We start from the raw sequence: 15,070 nt of genomic DNA, 5'->3' as shown, positions 1-15,070 counted from the left end.
CGTCTCCGTATTTAAATTATATTTAAGCAATAAATACAATGAAAGGAAGGTAGCTAAATGTAATGTCAAAATTATCTAGTCTACGTCGCACTTCTTCTAAAAGCGATTCACAGCTCAGCTCTTTCCGCAATAACGAAAGCGGATTGTTGACGGCAATAATGTAACACAACAATGCCTAGTAAACAGATGACGTTTCCTAGGTAACACAACAATGCGCACAAGCTGGTCATTGTTGTCGGTCCATATTTACACATTGTTGATATGTATCTTACACGTTTTCCTAGGTAACAACAATGCTCCCTAGGTAACCATTGTTGTCTATTTGTTGATACGGATCTTACACATTTTCGTTCCACTTTTTTGCCGAATGACCCTTCCGTATAGACGTATTTACGTCAAAACTTTGTGGATAAGATGAAGTGAATAAATTAGTTTTATAGCATCAAATGACTAATCTGTGATGATGGTGACGGAACATGACCACCCCGTAATGTTGGTATTATTTAATGTTCTCTGCCCAACGCCATCTGTCGATGTCATTGCAAAGTCTATTGCGAAAGGTTTTTACGCGTTCTGTTATATCTGGAAAATCTATTTGTTTTATTTATAGGTTGACAGCAGATACGACACCTCAACTCACAGTTTCTACGGGGATGTTTTATTTATCTTGTATAATAACGTGTTCTGTGAAGTGAAAATGCCACCTAAGCAAAGGAAAATTGCCATAATGGGCTATAGATCAGTGGGTGAGCTGTACATAACCTGGTCGTGTTTAGTACAATAAACTCCATTGTTTAGTAGCGTAAATTTCATTCATGCACGTTCAGCATAAATATCTAATTCTGGTGTTACAGGAAAGTCATCACTGAGCATTCAGTTCGTTGAAGGACAATTTGTGGACTCATATGATCCTACAATAGAAAATAGTGAGTATTGTTCCTTGTAGCTTGACCATTCCGAGCAAGTTGACTCAGCCATAATGCGCCGAACTTGTATTTCGGAGGTACTTTCTTCTACATTTGGCTTTTCCTTATTGTGCTGGCAAAGTGCCGTCAATTATGCGTCAACTCCTTCTTCCCACAGCTTTTCAATATTTCAACAAACATCGTTTCCTAGAATGTGTTAGAAAAATTTATACAAGAATGTAAAAGGTTTCTTAAACTTCAACAGTATCCTTACAGAAGAACAATTTGAATTTAGAAAAGTCTGTTAACAGACAGTCTTGTAGAATTCCATAGATGAAATTGTATATGCTGTTAATGATAAAATGTACGTTAGTGAAATATGTTGACCTTGCTAAACAATTTTATTGTGTGAATCATGATGTAATACTATAAAAACTAAATTTTTATGGAGTTGAAGATAAAGGTGTGGTTTAAATCAGGGTAGTCCTGGTGAAGAATAGTTTTCCCAGTGGACTCAACTCACTGACAAGTTTACTATTTTTGTTTCTTCTTCATAATTATTTATGACTCCTATGAGCAGGGAGAGAGGTTTGTGCTACATTGTTCATGAGGTGAAGGACTTGTTCTCCTTCAGTGAGCAGATAGTTCGCAGGTCACAGGAGTGATTTGTTCTTTTTGAACGACTCATTCATGAACTGCCCATCCCTAATAAACATGACCTCAACATGCAAAATGCTAATGGGTATTGGTTATATGAATCAGCATCAAGCAAACCAAAATATTGCAATAAAATTAATTTTTACAGCTACAGTACATAATTTGAATATTTTGCCCATTTAAATATCTCATCTTTGCAAGCAAACATACCTGCCCATAAACACCATATTGGCTTTTATTTAATACAGATATATTAGGCAGATGTTGTTAAAGGTATTATTCATGTGACTTTGTTTTGTATGAAACTTCTGTTGTAGGGGGCATGTATTATTTTTAAATTTCTTTATCTGACACTAATCTTCTTGTGTTTACTTGTAGCATTTACAAAGTCTACTCGAGTTAACAGTCAAGAATATGAATTGAAGCTTGTTGATACAGCTGGGCAAGATGAATATTCGATATTTCCAGCTCAGTACTCAATGGATATACATGGTTATGTCCTGGTCTATTCAATTACTTCATCAAAGTCATTTGAAGTTGTACAGATAATATATGACAAATTGCTTGACATGACAGGGAAGGTTCAGTAAGTAGGCATATATCTTTTGCTACTAGATATCATACAACATACATCTGAATATATTGAAGGGGTAGTGAATATACTATGATCAATGATGATTAACAATTTCTATTATGGTGCAAGTTTGAAATAATTACTGGTTTGTGGAATGATTTATAAATACCATTAAGGTGGCACCTTGAGGGAGGTATAGTGTGAGTTCATAAATGATCAACAAAGTAATAACCACATTGCTGGTATAAAGCATTTTTCATATTATAATGGAAACATGTTTCGGTAAAGAATAAAAGAAACAAATATTTTTGATAATATCAATACGTGGTAATTGCCAGTAATAAATATTATATTTGCCATTATGAAACAAAATATAACTTCTGGTATTATGCAGTGTTCACAGTGTGTAAAACTATGTGAGGTGCTATTCAGACTTAATTTGCTTCTTACAGCATACTGAAATTAAAAAAAATTGAGTTTTCTGACCCACCACATTTAAAGACTTCACTGTATTTACTACATCACTAAGTTTGTGCATAAAAGGCACATTTTGATGTTTTTGGGCAGCTTTTGGAGGAGGAATGTGTCACACCAGCAAGTACTAAGTTGCAGTAATTCACATCCCTTTTGTGAGAATGTCTGGTACAGGTCCATCATGTGTAAAATAATGTGTTTAAATCAGACAAGAATGGTGGAGAGGGAGAAATAATGAAGTGATAATTTGAGATTTAGGTCAAAGGTGTATAAAAATTGAGAAAAGCAAATTAGGGAAGAATTGGAATGGTTTAGGTGATGAATATAGGGAATGAGAATGGAATTATGGTTGAAAATAGAGGGATGATAGAACAGATGTATGAAAAATGTATCAGTGATGTCAAGGGAGTAGAAATTAAATATTACAGGAATAGCGTATTACAAATACTATGATGGGATAACATACATTGGACAATAGTAGAGGAACTAAAATATTTTAAATTCAATAAACACTGAAGTAATATTTGTTGAAAGTTCTATTTTATGAAACTGAGAACCCTTGATGCAATTAAATGTCAGTGTAACAAAATCAAAATCTTGGAATTACTGTGTATCTCCTGTACTGAACTTTTATAGCTATCAGTGCACATATCAAACTCATTTTAAGATAAATTCTATGGTGATGCACTGAAAATAAAGTTAGAAGTCATTTGTGTAGAAACCATAAAGAAGACCTTTTCCTGTTTTGTTCAGGTTAATCCCTAAACAGGAGTGTCTTTTGCTGACTGCTAGTTGAATCATTCCTGTCAAATGAATTAATCATCAGTCATTTCTTCATATGCTGAAAGTTTCCTTGGTTTAGGTTTTGGATCCAGTTTGTGAAAAAATGATAACCCTTTTGTCAGTGAAGGCCATTTAAATTTCAATTGGCAAAATTACAGAATCTCTCTCAAGTGGTCATGAATCATAATATTGTCCAGTTACTCTGATTACATTGCTTAACAGTGCACCATATATTTGATCTTACCTATTTCCTTCACTTGAAGATGAAGATTTAATTTTTTTCCTTTTTACATTTTATACAATTGTGGGGATCCTCTTATGATTCAACAGTATAACTGTAAAGGGTTGAAATGATGGTACATTGCACTCAGTATTATTGTTTTTCTGAACTTGATCCATCATTCATTAATCTAATAATGAAACTGCTACATTTCAGGAGCTGGCTCTGTTCAATCCAATCCTTGGCTTACCCGGTGTCCTACGTGAGCGATTAAATGCGAGCGGTGCGATTTGCGTGGGTGAAGCGGAAATATCAAACTGGCTGTTTGTATGGCACTGTCCTAGGTTACAGCGAATCAGTCAAGAGAGTAAAGCGGCAGGATTCCGAGATCAAATATTTTGATATTTTCGCGCAGGTCGCTGCGCTGGCCAGTAAGGCACATGCGCAGATAAGCTCTGACTGTGCAGTACAGGGAAGGTGCATGCACAGAAAGACCGTGTGCTTCTATTGCAGTCTCTCACTGAGGACACAACAAGCGATTCCCTTATGTCATATGACACCCCATGCTGCTTATGAAGCTCGCACAGCTCGCTTCTTATCGCTCATGTAGGACATTGCCTTAGGGTTAGCTTCTTCTGTGGGACCCAAACAGAGTAGGTATTTTCACACAGAGGTGGGAGCAGAGCCAGCTCTTATATTGATTCTTTATCGCGACTCTTAAGATCTTATATAAGGTGCATTATGTTTCTTGCTACTATTAAACAAGTAATTAAAGAATAAAACTGGATTTTCTTACATGCCTGGTTTGTATAAGATTGTTTTGCAGTTCAGTAACTTGTAATAATTGGTTTTGTTATTGTCATCCAGGTCTGTGTTCAGTTTTTATATTCTTTCATTGTGATGTAGTGAAGTGTGTAAAATATACAACATTTTGCAGTGTACCAATTGTTCTGGTGGGCAACAAAACAGATCTCCATATGGAACGGATGATCAGCAGTGAGGAAGGAAAGCGATTAGCAGACTCCTGGAAAGCAGCTTTTCTTGAGACATCTGCTAAACAGAATGAGGTATGGTTGAAAGATTTTTCTTCACTTTCAGATTGCTTGACTAACATTCTAAAGTTCTTCTGTATTCATGTGTACAGAATTTTAGAATTGTTGGCTTGTATTGCCAGTTCCATACATTCATTTTAAAGCTGTTTCAAAGTTTTTGTAAGAAAATTAATTTTTAAAATTGTGTGGAGTTTCATTTACAAAGAAATTAACAGCATCCTAAAATCAGGAAATGTTTTGTACTCTGCAGCTCAGAATTTTTGTCTTTCTGTCTGCTATCTAAAAATATGAAAATTGAAGTATACAAGACTATAATTTTACCGGTTTCTATGTATGGATGTGAAACTTTGTCTGTCACATTGAGAGGAAGAATACAGAATGAATGTGTTTGAGAACAGAGTGCTTAGGAGAATATTTGAACCTAAGAGAGGTGATGAGGAGCTCCATAATTTGTACTGTTTACCAGATACTGTTAGGATGAACAAATCAAGGTTGATGAGAAGTTTGAGAACAGGGAATCAGCAACAAAATTAGCCATAGATTGAGGAATGTGGGTACAAACCATACATGACATAAAGAACAACAAAATGCATGTAGTGGAATTTGTAAGGGACTGTAATTGTAGCGCTGGACCTTCCAGATTCAAGTGTATGAAAAATTCCATGTGTAAAGAGGTTGGTGTTGCTCTGTAGAGGTTCAGCCAGAATTGAGCAGAAGGAACATTGGTTTTTGTGTAAAGAAATTAAATTTTTCATGAAGCTTTGCTATTGGAAGGGGAGTACAGTTTTCCCATTGGATGGCTGACTGGATTCAGGCAATGATATGGTATTCATGAGACTGTGTGCCGATGATGCTGCAACTGATGTGTAAATAAAGTAAAGTAAACTATATGCCATGTAGGCATTTTGGGATGAGTGGAGGTATAGCTCCTCTCTTCCTTGACCCCGGCACTAGATGGGGATGAGTGGTCAGCATCACGCCCCGGCCGGCTTTACCCCCGGGGAAAGGACCCCGGTACCCATTGGAGAGGAGGCTGGGTGGGCCTCAGAGCCGGTCTGGACGCAGAGGCTAGAGGAAAAATCCTCTGCCCCCGTCGGGGATCGAACCCCGGTCATCCAGCCCGTAGCTAGTCACTATACTGACTGAGATATCCCAGCCCATCAACTGATGTGTTCCACATTGAATTTCAGAATGCTTACAACTGGATTAAATATATAACACCAATAAGTCTGAGTTTTTTGTTTGGAAAGGCTTACTACAAGTGAAAAAGAGGAGTGTGCTCTCAGGCTTAAATCTTCTAGAGAACACTTTACTGATGTGTATTGTCACAATGAAACAGTAGATATTACAGAAAACATAATGTTGGGGTAATTGAATGATGTCTAAAAAAGGCAAAGAATAGGAAAAGCTGAGGCTTGGATGGTTTAAATATAGAACTTCAAATATGGAGGACAGTTGCTAAAGGAGAAATTACTTGAACTTTTTAATAACATATGGCAGTATCTTCAAATACCAAAGGACTGGGAAACAGGTTTGGTTATCAATATACACAAAAATGGACCTGAAAGTAAATGTGATCATTATAGAGGTATCACATTACTATCAACTGCTTCCAAATTGTATGCAAACATACTTAGAAATAAATTGAATTTGGTCATTGACACATTTTTAGGGGAAGAATAATATGGTTCTAGGAAAGGAAGAAGCTCTATGGATGCCATATTTACACTTCAACAAATTATTGAAAAAAGAAGAGAATTTAACCTTCCAACATTTATATTATTCATTGACTATGAGAAAGCCTATGCCAATTGAAATCTGGAGAAACTATGGCAGATTTTAAATGAAGAAAATGTACAGTCACAATTAATCAGAGCAATATGAAGCTGAAATCAAAATTCAAAAATTTATATTAATTATTTAAATGGACAAACCTCAGAACCCATAATTACCAATAACTGGGTAAGACAAGGATGTGGACTTTCTCCGTCTTTATTTAATATATATATTGACAGAGTAGTTAAAGAATGGAAACAAACTATAAATAATGGAATTCACTCAACAGAAAATAGAGTAATTCAAACAATACTGTATGCAGATTATCAGGTACTAATAACAAAGTCTGAAGATGAACTACAATTTGCAGCAAACCAGCTAAACAAAATTGCATGCAAATATGATATGAAAATTTCCACTTTAAAATCTAAAACAATGGGAATGTGTAGAAGAAATATATGAGTGAAAATGGAAAGGAAGTAATAGAGCAAGTTTCTGATTTTATATACTTGGGAAGTACATTTTCAGACCACAAAAAGATATAGATAGCAGATTACAGAAATTTAATAAGATGAATGGTGTTATTAGAAGACATTTTGGCAAACAAATTACAGTTGATATGAAATTGTGTTTACACAATATTACCTCAAAATCAGATTTTAAACGGAAGAGATACTCAAAACGTTTAGGCAACACAGATGCACTTTTTGAGACCACTATTAGGTTTTACCAGGCTGGACCATCAGAGGAATGCTGATTTTAGAGAAAAACTTCAGATAGTTGAAGAAATACAAAAATGTGAACAAAATTGGAAAGACAATTTGCAATGCACGGACAGAAATCAGCTTGCACAGTTGGCATTCCATTACCAACCACGATGACCTAGAGACCTGGGATGATGAAGCTTTGATGGAAGGACCAAGAACTTCTATCTTGGGTTTCATAGGAACAAGCCATATGGTCTAAACCCTATATACAGTTCATGATGATGATGATGAAGTCTGGATTTTTGTTTCTGGAAAGGCTTACTAACAAATAAAAAAGAGAAGAGTGTGCTTTCAGGCTTAAATCTTTTAAAGAACACTCTACTGACATGTATTGTGGAAATGCATCTAAAAATCACAAACTGAAATTTGTAGTGATTGCAGAAGCCAAAGAACTGTGATTGTTCGAGGATACCAAAGCAAATTTCATTCCTGTCCATTATGAGAACCAGCCAGGCGCATAGATGGATAGTGAAGTTGTTGAAATTGGGTTCTACGAGCATTTAGCTTCAGGAGTTTAGGATTCCCTGAAAGAGGATTACCACAGAAAACAGAGTTGATGCTATACAGTGCCCCTTATCATCTGAGAAAGAATGTACAGACTTGTGATGATAGCCTTATTGCTGTAAAGTTTTTGTCTATGAACCAAGGAGTTACAACATTTGCGAAAGATCATGATTTGAAAGGTTTTCCTAACAAAGGAATAAGCAAATCTGAAATTTTTTAAGTGATATGTGCTGTGAGAAACTTAAAAAAATGTTGACTAAGATAATGGAGAGTGGCTCAAGGTAATGCTTATGAACTGCACTTCCAGCACATGTTAGACAGAAAATGTCAATGCTGCAACAAAAGTGAGAAGAGTATGGGGAGAATGAGGGTGAAAAAGGTGGGGAGAGTAGCGATCATGGCAGTCAGATCATGGTGCTACAGTATATTGACACTACTACACTGTGGGTCAGAGTGTGTTTGAATACATGACATTACATGGAAATTTGTACTGCCATGAGGAGGAGTCTAAGCATTTTACAAAAACCAGTGACCTTTATGTAAAAATATTTTGTCTTTAAACAGGCCTGTCTGCTGAAATAAAAACTTGCATGAACATACTGCACACATGTTCATGATTTCTTTTTCAGTCTGTGGCAGACATCTTTCATACAGCATTACTTGAGATTGAAAAAGCAAATGGTGATGTCCAAGAGAAAAGCAATTGTGTCATTTCATGAGCAGAAACACACAACCTGCTGGCTAGGATGTAAGCATGAGCAAGCTACACTTCCACATAAATTAATCAGATGGCAGTATAAGAAATAATAGTGGGGTCATTTTATGTGATTTGTTACAGAAGTATGCCCGAAATTGATGCCCCTAACTGTATCCATTTAGTCTTATGTACATAAGTGAATCTAGAAGTATCTGGCATTTGTCATTAACTACATCATAGCATCAAAAATATGATTTCTCAAAGTAGACAATCTGCTTTTTGCATTAGGTAAAGCTGCTTTGCACACCTAAGGGAATGCTGTTTTATAAAACAGAAACTATTAACACCAAATAGGAATGTGTTTTTCAAAGCTTTTGAGAGATTAAGCTAATATGAAAAGTATTTACATATATGAATTGGTACAGAATATGCAAAACAAAAATTTTAAATTGTTATTATCTCATGATTTTTATGTATTCATTGACTCTTTCTGGATACTTATTTTCACACTGTAAGCTTATTCATTTATATAATTTGGAAGCTGTTTAAGCTTAATTTACATTAGTTACAAGTAAATAGTAAAGTATCTGTACCTGTGAGGATGGGTTTAGAACAGAAATGACTGATATACACCTTAATAATTGTATCATACTGAAGTATTATTTATCCTATATAACACACTTCATAATTTTTTGGGGGAAGAAACAGTTGGAAAGAATACATAATAAGGAAAATAGGCTTATATTAACAGTGATTACCATATTATGAGTTTGTATTTTAAATATGTTTATGGTTATTGTATATAATCCTGTATGTAAAGTGGTAGCGTTTATTTTGAAATTAGTTTGATTTCAAAATACCTGGCTTTGTGAATATGTATGTATGAATGGGATTGAAAATTGTAATACAGCATAATCTTTCTTTTCTAGTGATTTGGTTTATTTTTAGCATTCAAATACACAACATTGTTAGCACTAGATGTAACCATAGTGCCGCATGGGGAAGTATATTTTGCATATATATAGTACAGAAATGTGGTTCTGCTAGCATGTCTACAGCTTACTTCTACTTGTGAGCACAGATTGTGTTGTACAATAAAGAATATAAACCAATAAGAGACCAACAATGTGTATAGAGGTACCCATTTCCAGCTCAGGTGAGAAAATACTAAATGTCTTGATCTAGGTTAGCAATAATTCATACTTTAAAAACATGATTTTGGATTTTTGCCTGGTGAAAACAGACTATGTCAAAAGTCTCCAAATTGGTTTCTTTAGACCCTCCAGAATAATAAACAAGAAGAAACACATAAGAAGTAACAAAATCACTTTAAACATGTACTGTGCAAAGGAGTAACTTGCAAATAAGGAGAAAAATTCCTGCTTGTAACTTTATGACCAGGCTGGGCTCTGGGGATGGACAGGCAGACAAAGGGTCGGGTAGTGACCGGGTCAGGCTTAGACCCGATATGTCAGACCAGCAGAGAAACGGTCAGGCAGACATGGTCCAGCAGATACAGTGATGGGAGAATTTTGAAAAATATTTTGAAGTTTTTCAAAACTTTCGAAAAATTAAAAAATCTCGGAAATTTTTAATTAGCGTTTTTATGACATTTCCGAACATTTTGAAATTTGTGAAAATTTTCTAAATTTCGAAAATTCTTCGGATTTTGAAAGCCGATCCACCAGTCACCCACACCGGCAGAAGCTGTGTTCGACAGAGAACGCGACCGGTAAGACTGGGCCGGGAAAAAACTGGGTGGTGTAGATACTTATTCGATCTCTGCCTGACGTGGTGTCTGCCACACCTTCGCTTTTCAGAGGCTGCAAGTCAGAGGCCTTGTGAGGCAACGAACACGTTCGTCAGAGATAGTACACAAGAGACAGTCCGACAGAGACCGGTCCTTCAAGGCATCAGGTGGGGAGAATTCTGAAAGATATTTTGAAAAATCCGAAAATTTTCGAAAAATCAGAAAATGCTGGAAATGGTCTGAAATCGCACAAAACCGAAATTTGTTTAAAATTTTCACATTCAATTTTTTTTTGAATTTTTAAAAAATGTTGGGTTTTGTGCGCGTTTCACACAATTTCCAGAGTTTTTATTTTTCGCAAATTTTGAAAATTTTCAACTTTTTATGAAAACAACCCATGAGATGCTTGCCAGCCTCGGTGAATGCCACCGCCTGTCTCTGCCGGACTCGTCCTCTATCTCACGCGGTTGCTGACTGCCTCGGTGTCTTCGTCAAGTGGGCTCTGCAGGACTCGGTGTGTAGCCGACCGTCTCTGCCCGTCTCGATCTCTGACTTAGTGCTCTCTGCTGCACTTAGGCTTTTTAGAGGCTGCACGTCAGAGGAATAGGAGAGGGGACATGATGGTTGACTTCTGCCAAAGAAATGGACTGGTAATCACCAACACCTGGTTCAAGAAGCATCACAGGAGATTGTATACGTGGAAAAGCCCAGGAGACAGGAGCAGATACCAGATAGACTATATCTTAGTGAAGCAACGATTTAGGAATAGCATAAAGGATGTGACAACAGTGCCATCAGCGGACAACCTGAAGAGCACGCGAGATGAAGTAAGAGCAGAATTGGAAGGAAAATTAAGTGAAAGTGAAGGCAAAAGCGTTGAAGAGGAATGGACAAATGTCAAGAAGTGCCTAACAGTGGCATTAGAAGAAAAGGTTGGTAGGATGAAAAGGGTACCAAGGAAGGCATGGATTACACAGGCTATGCTCGATAAGATGGATGAGAGGAGGAGATGGAAGAATATCAACATTGAAGAGGGAAGACAGAAATATCGAAGACTGAACAACGAACTGAGTAGAGAAACAGACGAGGCGAGAGAAGATTACATCAACGAAGTATGTGATGAGATAATGACACTCCAGAGAATTGGAAGATACGATTTGATGTATGCAAAGGCGAAAGAACTAGGATGGAAAGAGAACAAAGGAATTCGAACACAGGAAATAGAAGACCCATCAGGAAAGATAGTCAGTGACCAGAATGAAGTTAAAGCTGTGTGGGAAAATTATATTGAAGAGCTCTATGACAAGGCCAATCGACTGGATGAGAAGGAGATGGAATTGGAGCCAGAAGAAGAAGTAGAGGAGGTTGACAAAGGTCCAGAGATACTGAAGAGCGAGGTAGAGAGGGCCATAAAGGATATGAGAAGAAGAAAAGCTATGGGAGATGATGAAATCCCATTGGACTTATTGAAAGAACTTGGAGAGAAAGGAGTGAAGGTTCTTACTAGACTCGCTAACAAGATATACATCTCCGGTGAGTGGCCCAAGGACTTTCTGGAAGTAACAATGATTCCATTACAGAAGAAAAAGAATTCCAAGAAGTGCGGCGATTACAGGACCATCAGCCTAATCTCACATGCGGCGAAGATAATGACTAGAATACTGACTAAAAGACTAGAAAAGAAGATAGAGGAAGTGATGGGAGACGACCAATTTGGATTCAGGAGAGGAAGAGGAACCAGAGATGCCATCGGAGTTATGAGAATAATTTCAGAGAGAGTTCTCGATGTCAAGGAAGAAGTATGTGCCTGCTTCATCGACTGGAAGAAGGCTTTCGATCGAGTAAAATGGAAGAAATTAATGAGGATCCTACAGAGAATTGGAATTGATTGGAGAGATAGAAGACTAATCAAAAACCTGTACATGCAGCAAAAAGTCAAAGTGAGACTGGACTCAGGAGACACCAACAGCGTTGAGATAGGTAGAGGTGTAAGACAGGGATGCTGCTTATCACCAATTCTTTTTAACCTGTACGGGGAATGGCTTGCCAAGGAAGCTCTGGAGGGAACAGGAGACTTCAAAATTGGAGGAAGAGTGATAAAGACTGTAAAGTATGCAGACGACTTAGTAGTATTGGCGAAGGAAGAGGAGGAATTACAGAACATGATGGACAAGTTAGTGGAAACAGGTAGAGAGTATGGAATGGAAATCAACATTGGAAAATCAAAGGTAATGAGGATAGCACCGAGAGCAGAACCATTGAACGTTGTAATTGGAAACCAACAGATGGAGAATGTGGAGCATTTCAAGTACTTGGGAAGCATAGTCACGACGGACGTTGTATGCACCAAGGAAGTAAAAGCAAGGATAGCCATGGCCAAGGCAGCTTTCGTCAAGAAGAGGATACTTCTCACTAGCAAGTTGGGCTTGGAGATGAAGAAGAAACTAGTGAAGTGTTACGTATGGAGTGTCGCGCTGTATGGAGCAGAGACTTGGACACTCAGGAAGAAGGAACAGAAATACCTGGAGAGTTTTGAAATGTGGTGTTGGAGAAGAATAGAGAAGATCAGGTGGACGGATCGAGTGACCAACGAAGAAGTATTGAGGAGAGTCAACGAGCAAAGAAACATTCTGCAGGCGATTACACGAAGGAAAGCTAACTGGCTGGGACATATTATGAGAAGGAATGGGTTACTGAGTGATATCATTGAAGGCCAGGTTAAAGGAAAGCGATGACTGGGAAGAAGACTGATACAGCTAACCGACGACCTTAAACAAGGAAAGAAGATGACGTTCCAGGAATTAAAGCGAGAAGCCAAGAATAGGGACAACTGGAGAGCTCTGTTTGGGCAGAGCAATGGACCTGTCATAAGACAGAACACTTAATAAATAAAATAAATAAATACGTCAGAGGCCATGTGAGGCAACGACCGCGTTCGTCAGAGACAGTACATAAGAGACAGTCCGACAGAGACCGGTTCTTCAAGGCATCAGGTGGGGAGAATTTTGAAAGAAATTTTGAAAATTCAAAATTTTTCGAAAAATGCTGGAAATGGTTTGAAAAGCGCACAAAACCGAAAATTTTCACATTCAAAATTTTTTCAAATTTTTCAAAATTTTTGGGTTTTGTGCGCTTTTCAGACAATTTCCAGCAGTTTTTGATTTTTCGCAAATTTTGAAAATTTTCAACATTTTATCAATACGCTACCCATGAGATGCATGCCAGCCTTGGTGAAAGCCACCGCCTGTCTCTGCCCGACTCGGTCTCTATCTCACGCGGTTGCTGACTGCCTCGGTGTCTATGTCAAGTGGCCTCTGCAGGACTCGCTGTGTGGCCGACCGTCTGCTGCACCTTGGCTTTTAATAGGTCGCATGTCAGAGACCGTGTGAGGCAACGACCGCGTTCATCAGAGACAGTACATAAGAAGCAATTCGACAGACACCGGTACTTCAAGGTGGGGAGAATTTTGAAAGAAATTTTGAAAAATTCGAAAATTGTCGAAAAATAAAAAAAATTCTGGAAATTGTCTGAAAAGCGCACAAAACCGAAAATTTTTGAAAATTTTCACATTCAAATTTTTTTGATTTTTCGCAAATGTTTGAAATTTTCAAAATTTTATCAAATCACTACCCATGAGATGCATGCCAGCCTTGGTGAAAGCCACCGCCTGTCTCTGCCGGACTCGGTCTCTATCTTACGCGGTTGCTGACTGCCTCGTTATCTTCGTCAAGTGGCCTCGCTGTGTGTGTACATAAGAAGCAATTCGACAGACACCGGTACTTCAAGGTGGGGAGAATTTTGAAAGAAATTTGGAAAAATTCGAAAATCGTCGAAAAATAAAAAAATGCTGGAAATTGTCTGAAAAGCGCACAAAACCGACAATTTTTGAAAATTTTCACATTCAATTTTTTTTTTCGAATTTTTCAAAAATTTTATGTTATGTGCGCTTTTCAGTCATTTTCTATCACTTTTTGATTTTTCGCAAATTTTTGAAATTTTATCAAATCACTACCCATGAGATGCATGCCAGCCTCGGTGAATGCCACCGATTGTCTCTGCCGGACTCGGTCTCTATCTCACGCGGTAGCTGACAGCCTCGGTGTCTTCGTCATGTGGCCTCGCTGTGTGTGGCCGCCCGTCTCGATCTGTGACTTACTGCTGCACCTTGGCTTTTAATAGGTTGCACGTCAGAGACCGTGTGAGGCAACGACCGCGTTCGTCAGAGACAGTACATAAGCAGTTCGACAGACACTCTTTACTTCAAGGCATTAGGTGGGGAGAATTTTGATACAAATTTTGAAAAATTCGAAAATTTTCGAAAAATTGAAAAATGCTGGAAATTGTCTGAAAAGCGCAAAAAACCGAAAATGTTTACATTAAATTTTTTTTTCGAATTTTTCAAAAAATTTATGTTATGTGCGCTTTTCAGTCATTTTCTAGCATTTTTTGATTTTTCGCAAATTTTCAAAATTTTATCAAATCACTACCCATGAGATGCATGCCAGCCTCGGTGAATGCCACCGATTGTCTCTGCCGGACTCGGTCTCTATCTCACGCGGTAGCTGACTGCCTCGGTGTCTTCGTCAAGTGGCCTCGCTGTGTGTGGCCGACCGTCTCGATCTGTGTCTGCTGCAACTTGGCTTTTCAGAGGCTGCACGTCGGAGGCCGTGTGAGTCAACGACCGCGTTCGTCAGAGACAGTACATAAGAGGCAGTCCCACAGAGACCGATTCTTCAAGGCATTAGGTGGGGAGAATTTTGAAAGAAATTTTGAAAATTCGAAAATTTTCGAAAAATCAAGAAATGCTGGAAATTGTCTGAAAAGCGCAAAAAACCCGAAAATTTTTGATGCAGCACTTTACAGTGTTATTCAGTACCACAAATCGTAAGGGCTAGTTGACTGCTGTGCTGT

At 37.8% G+C, this 15,070-nt stretch overlaps 1 protein-coding gene across 1 annotated transcript; it reads left to right on the top strand.

Moving 5' to 3' along the window:
* Positions 1-516: 516 nt before the first annotated feature.
* On the top strand, positions 517-9,337 carry Rheb (Ras homolog enriched in brain). Its single transcript, XM_022078620.2, has 5 exons — positions 517-746; positions 855-926; positions 1,941-2,148; positions 4,551-4,680; positions 8,342-9,337. The coding sequence occupies exons 1-5, from the start codon at positions 698-700 to the stop codon at positions 8,429-8,431; spliced, it is 549 nt and encodes a 182-aa protein (XP_021934312.1). The 5' UTR covers positions 517-697; the 3' UTR covers positions 8,432-9,337.
* The last annotated feature ends 5,733 nt before the right edge of the window (positions 9,338-15,070 follow it).

Source organism: Zootermopsis nevadensis, unplaced genomic scaffold (genome assembly GCF_977971745.1).
Source record: "Zootermopsis nevadensis isolate Lab colony 2312 unplaced genomic scaffold, Znev_1.0 Znev_ptg000013l, whole genome shotgun sequence".
NCBI lineage: Eukaryota > Metazoa > Arthropoda > Insecta > Blattodea > Termopsidae > Zootermopsis > Zootermopsis nevadensis.
This window is presented reverse-complemented; position numbering and strand designations above follow the sequence as displayed.